Raw genomic sequence first — 6,651 nt, 5'->3', positions numbered from 1 at the left:
GGCATTGAGGAATAATAACGAACTCAAAACTAGGGGCATTTGTTTTCCATTTTTGTAAGAATGAGAATGAAAAATATATTCGTTATGGGCCCTGCATAAGAGATAGAAATTCAAATTTGATGACTTGATGTGATGGATAACGATCATATTTTTCATTTTAATGAAGAAAAAATGGAAAACAAACGAGGGCTAAAGGTTTCCGACAAGAAAGTGGCATTGAGGACTAACAACGCACTCAAAACTAAAGGAGAAGGACCACATTATACATTAAAGTTTAAATACAAAAATGTGACAAAATATTTAAGCTGGGGATGAAAATTGTAATTTGTCCAAAAGTGAAAGAAATACGTTCCACGGTAGCTGGGAGCACCAGGAAAATCGTGGAAAACCCAAAAATGAAGGTTGCTCCGAAAGTAATACTACTCTTCGACGACGCCGACGGCCTCGGCTCCGCCTTCTACGGCGCTCTCCAGCCAAACCTTGGATCTAATCTCAAAATTCTGTAAGTGGTTCCTTTTGCTACATCTTCGCTTTGTATGTGAGTATTATGGTTCATATTTATTTGTGATTAGTCTTCTGTTTCAGTAATAATTCTTTTGAGCTTTCCTTGGAGCGCTATGGAGTCAAAGACCGCAAGGCATCTGGCCAAATTCTGCACTTTCTAAATGCCAATGGCCTCTATGAGGTATTGCGAATCTAGTCCTGGGCTTCTTTTATCTTAAATTGCTTTATCTCTGAGGGTTTTCTGGTTGAATCAGCTCATGATTCACATATGAAGGAAAACTGTGAGTTTCGTCCTAATTGAAGGATTTGTGTGCATCATATATGGTGGGGTTTACTCCATGTATTTGAAGTTAATTCTTTTGGAGCGTTGCTGTTTATAATTGGTTTTATTTGTAATATTAGGAAGTAAAATGACAATGGATCATTTTCCTCACGAAGTGACTGTTATAGGTATTTAAGTTCGATTATCATCAAGGAGGTCATCGATGTAACGCATAGGATGGGTTAAATGGACAGAAGTAAGTGTTAGCGCTACAAGAATCTTGTGAATAAAATGATATCTATAAAGTTAAGAGGAAGCCAGTTTTTAACGTACACAAGATGAATGTAGGGGATATGTGAACGCTAAGTTGGACATGTGATGTAATGGATTAAAATGATAAGATACGAGGAAAATGTGTCAACAAGTAGAGGTATCACTAATAACGGATAAAATAAAAAAACTATATTCGGTGGTTGGGTCATGTCTTGTATGGACCTAGAGGGTCCCTGTTTATAAGACTGATATAATCTTTGTAGATCATGTTGGAAGAGGAAGATCTAAACTATATGACATGTTGTGCTTGTTAACAATTTAGATGCATTGGGCGTTCTAAATTTCAAATATATGTAGCAATGAATCGAAAACCATCCACGTAGTTGTTGAGAATAAGGCTCAGTTGTTTCTTGTTGCTGTTGACTGACAGTGTTTTATGATTTCTTTTTCACGTGCTTTGCTTCTCATGTGGATCTTGATACTCGTACAGAATAACTTGTTTCAGTTGTTGGTGAACTTAAACTTTGCTAAATGCAATCTAATTTATTATTTACCTCATTTAATTTTTGTTTAGTGTAATTTTCCTGAACAGTTGATATTTTGACAGGTTTCCATCTTGCTCCTTCAGAATTATGAGCCTCCAATTTTAGCTTGTGCTCTTAATGAAGTTCTGATGTCATTAGCAGGAGTTGATTTCTCTACCATGCCTACTCTTGTAGTTCCTTTTGTCGTTCCTGAGTCTAAGCTTAAGTTAGAAAACAGGTATTTGGTGACAAGTGAAGAGTATTCAGTTTATGGCATTAAATTAGGCCCAACGACTGATGTAACTCAGGACTTGAGCTCCACATTGCAAACACCACCACCATCAATGAAGATTAATCATGAAAATCTTGCTTGCCTGCTTCATTTGGCCAATGTCATCAAGCTTCCTACACTTGTGCTGATTGGTCGAAGCAGTCAGCACTTACTCCATAAAACCAATAAAGAGGAGCTTGAGGTAAAACCATTATTTAAAAGTCTGATTGCTTATTTTTCTGTGCATTGTAATTTAAATACTTATATTGTCTTTTGTCTAAGATATGGAGACATTATGATGATTCTTCAATATGAATCATATGTTGCTGTCTTTGTTCCCCAAGCTGTAAGCTGGTATGGTTTTAAGAATTAAAATTTAAGATTGCGGGAATATTCAAGAAACAGGCCCTTTATACTAAATCATATCAAATTCCAGACCCAAAAGTGTCAATAATATTATTTTGGTTCGAATGCCTCCAATGGAGGAGTATTTTCTCATTAAATAACAAAATTATCCTTGATTATAGTCTACAATTAGCCTACAATTAGGGGTTAAACAAAGTAGGAAATTAATTAAGGAAACTATACACGTAACTATCTCCTAATGAAAAGATTCGATTTACATATTTACAATAGTTGCCTAGTTCATACTTCTAGTTGAGATTCTCCCTCAAATTGATGTTAGTTGATTAAGAAGTATCAATTCGTCAATCATAAACTGATGGCAGTGGTGAGATAAAGCTTTAGTAAAGACAACAACTGTTTGGTGCTTGGTGGAGATGTGAGGAAGAGTAATTTCATGGCGAACAATGGCTTCACGAGTGGAATGATGATCCACTTCAATATGCTTGGTATGCTCATGAAATACTGGATTAACAGCAATCTGAATAGCACTTGTATTAAGAGGAGTCGGGGAAAGCTATAGAACACCAAGTTCACCTAATGATCCTCAGAGCCAAATATTTCAAAGTGGCAGACGACATGGCACGATATATTACCTCAGTAGAAGACTTCGAGATGCAGTCCTATTTCTTACTCTTCTAGGAAATGAGAGCATTACCAAGAAATATACACCATCCTGTAATAGAATGAGTATCATCCCAACCAGTCCAATATGCATCACAATATTCCCAACAACTACAATGAAGTTCCAGACGGATATTAAAAAGCTCGTCGGAGGTACGTTTAAGATATCAAAGAAGATAATGAGCAGCAGCCAAATGGTTCTGGCAAAGAGCTTGCATAAGCAGACCGATTTGTTGGATTGCAAAGGAAATGTGAGGTTTGATAATGGTCAAATAATTCAAACTGTCCACCAACTGTCGATACATCATCGGATTAGATAAGGAATTGCTAATATCCTGGCCCCACTTTAAATTAACTTCCATATAGGTGTAAGAATAGAATTACTGTCCTAAAGACCGGCTTAATGAGAGTAGCTCGTGTATACTTATTTTGATGCATGATGGGTCTTTAGATCGTTATAAGGCACGATTGGTAGCCCTTGGGAATAGACAAAAGTATGGGGTGGATTATGAAGAGACTTTTGTCCTAGTTGCCAAGATGACTACGGTCCGGACTATTATCTCTATTGCCGTTTCTCACGGTTGGCCACTTCATCAAATGGACGTCAAAAACGCCTTTCTTCACTGTAATCTTAAAGAAGATATTTAGCCCCCATTAAAACTCATCAATTTAATTTAACTTTTTCTCTATCTTATTTTCAACTACATAATCTTTAATAAAATAATATTACATGCAAATCGAAAACTTTTCATTCTTTTACAACCATCTATTTTTCAAAAAAAATACTATTCCCTCCATTAGAAATCCAAATAAAGGGGGCCAAATGATATGTTACATGGCACCACCTCCTGGACTAACTGCTACTTATCCCTTGGATGTCTGCAAGTTGAAACACTCATAATATGGGTTGAAATAAACTCCACATGCTTGGTTTGACAAGTTTCGGACTACCTTACTTCAGTTTTCATTCCAGCAGAGCCGATATAATTCTTCCTTGTTACTTTGCCAGACTTCTAGAGGCATTACCCTTCTCCTTGTCTATGTTGATGATATTGTTATTACTAGAACAGATTCCTCCTTAATTACTTCTTTACAACAACATCTTCAGACTTCATTCCATATGAAGAACCTTGGTCTTCTTTTGTACTTCATAGGGTTAGAAGTTCACACTGATCCTTCTGATGTATTCTTAACTCAACATAAGTACACACAAGATTTGATTCTGTTGGCTGATGTCCAGGATTCATCTTCTATAGATACTCCTATGGAAGTCAATATAAAGTATCTCTATGAGGAAGGTGATTTTCTATTTGATCCCACTATGTATCATCAACTTGTGGGTAGTTTGAATTATCTAACTATTACTTGACCGGATATTTCGTTCGCGGTCCAGCAGGTTAGCCGGTTCATGCAAACTCCACGCCATCTTCATTTGGATACTGTTCGTCGTATCATTCGATACCTTCGAGGCACACCTAGCCGTGGTTTATTTTTTCCTGTAAGGACTCCTCGTCTCAATGCTTATGGTGATGCAGATTGGGCCAGATGTCCTGACACCCAGAGGTCCATCACTGGCTGGTGCATGTTTCTAGGTGATTCTCCGATATCACGGAAGAGTATAAAATAGGCTCGTGTTTCTAAATCATTTATTGAAATCGTGCGATTTCTGTTGCATGCTCCGAGATTATTTGGCTTAGTGGCCTTCTAGCTGAGATTGGTTTTCCACAGTCTACTCCTACTCCCCTTCAGATTGATGACACGAGTGCTATTCAAATTGCTTTTAATCTGGTTTACCATAAGTGTACAAAGCACATTGAGGTGGATTGCCATTCTATTCGGGAGGCCTTGGATACTCATATCATTTCTCTTCCTCATGTTTCTACAGCCCTCCAGATAGCTGACATTTTTACAAAGGCCATGACTTGACATTGTCATCGATTTCTTGTGAGCAAACTGATGCTTCTTGATCAACCAGCATCAATTTGAAGGAGATGTCAATTGGATGGCGATGTCAATTGGATGGTATGTCTGGAATTATTAATGTATGTATGAGATAATAGTGATAGATTTCAAATTGTTAGGCATGAATTATGTGATAGCAAATAGTTAGGCATGTGTCATGTTGTAAATAGCAGATAGTTAGGTGTGAGTTATGTAATTAGCCTTTGTAATTGCCTTGACTCTTTCTATTTAATGGAAGGAAACCTCACATTGAGGGGATTCAATCCAAAATCAATAATTCTTACACAAACAACCACCAGATATGCACAACCCAAATGAATCACTGAACAATCTAATAAAATTAATCACCCAGAAACACGACGCCACCAACACTCTCGGGAAATCGCTGATAACCAAGAAAATGGATCGCCGGCAGCAATAGCTGAAAACACCGACTGAATATCACAGACAATCAAGAACACAGATCACCGGCAGCAAGAACTAAAAACACCGACAGCCCACCAAATGTTTCACGCACCAAAATCACCGGCAGCCCACAAGTTAATCACGAATGGAATTGTCAGACAGCAATTCCACCAGAATTCTGACCTGAAACGTCAGACAAAAATCAACCAAATGAGTAATCTGCAGCCCAGGATGAAAATGCTTAACTGGAATGATCACTGATGCCGCCTACACCAAGAACCAACATGGTTAGTTTTTGAACCAAAAAAACAAGTATCACTAGACCAAAATTGATCTTCAGTGACTCGAAAAATCAAAGAAATTTCCTTTAATTTGAAAGCTTTGATACCATGTCAATAATATTATTTTCGTTCAACGGAGGAGTGTCTTCTCATTAAATAACAAAATTGTCCTTGGTTACAGCCTACAAAGTAGGAAGTTAATAAAGGAAACTATACCGTAACTATTTCCTAATGAAAAGATTAGTTTTACATATTTACAATAGTTGCCTAATTCATATTTCTCGCTGAGAAAAAGTATCTATTTTTTCCTGTATTTACCCGGAAATGTTGCAAATCTGATGCACTATCTGTTTCTTAGCTTGAATGTGTTAACAAAGATGCCTAATCTCTGCTATATACTTGTTGATTATAGGTAAGATGTGTGTCTACATTTGAAGAATTCCGAACTTTTGTTTATAATTATAGTGCTTGTTTGGATAAAATTTAAGTTGTTGAAAATGTGATTGGATAAGTGGTACTAGTTGTGGTTCTATGAAATGTGTGGTTAAAATTAATGTATGACATTGACCATTAAATTATAAGGAAATTATATTGTTTCTCAAACATGCACATAGAGTAAAATCTTTACCATGCTAGCTCCTTTGTAGCCGGCTGCTTTGTTTTTGTTTTATTTTTTCTTGTTTTCTGGAGTACAGACTGCTAGACCTAGATCTCACTAAGATATATTTGTTATGCATCCATCTCTCACAACATCATATGGTTGTCATCTGTACAAGCTTTGCTGAAAAATGGTTGATCATCCGCTCTCTGAATAAAAAAATAATGCAGTGTGTGAGCGTAATCTTATATATTCTCAGTTTTTATTTATTTACTTCCTTGTGAATGTTGATAAAATTTGTAGCTTGTCACATATTTGCTATTATCTTCGTACGGTGATGAATGTTACTTCATAATGTAATCTTCTTATAGTGTTCTGTCTTTTAATGGTATCTCATATTTGGTCTTTTTTGTTCCTCACCTTTCACTGTAACCGTATGCTGTGGAATAACATTGTGGTTTAGTGTTCCTTGAATGCCTAAAACTTTTTCTCTGTTATTGTTCAAGTCAAAGACGTCAGTGCTTCTAAACTACTAGGTTGCCCCC

General features: G+C 36.6%; 1 protein-coding gene across 1 annotated transcript; it reads left to right on the top strand.

Moving 5' to 3' along the window:
* The first annotated feature begins 310 nt into the window (after positions 1 to 310).
* Positions 311 to 6,645, top strand: LOC111370355. The gene is made up of 3 exons (XM_022992026.1): positions 311 to 502; positions 586 to 685; positions 1,647 to 6,645. The coding sequence occupies exons 1-3, from the start codon at positions 312 to 314 to the stop codon at positions 2,205 to 2,207; spliced, it is 852 nt and encodes a 283-aa protein (XP_022847794.1). The 5' UTR covers position 311; the 3' UTR covers positions 2,208 to 6,645.
* The last annotated feature ends 6 nt before the right edge of the window (positions 6,646 to 6,651 follow it).

Source organism: Olea europaea, chromosome 21, assembly GCF_002742605.1.
Source record: "Olea europaea var. sylvestris chromosome 21, O_europaea_v1, whole genome shotgun sequence".
NCBI lineage: Eukaryota > Viridiplantae > Streptophyta > Magnoliopsida > Lamiales > Oleaceae > Olea > Olea europaea.
Note: the sequence above shows the minus strand (reverse complement) of the source record. Positions and strands in the feature narration are given on the sequence as shown.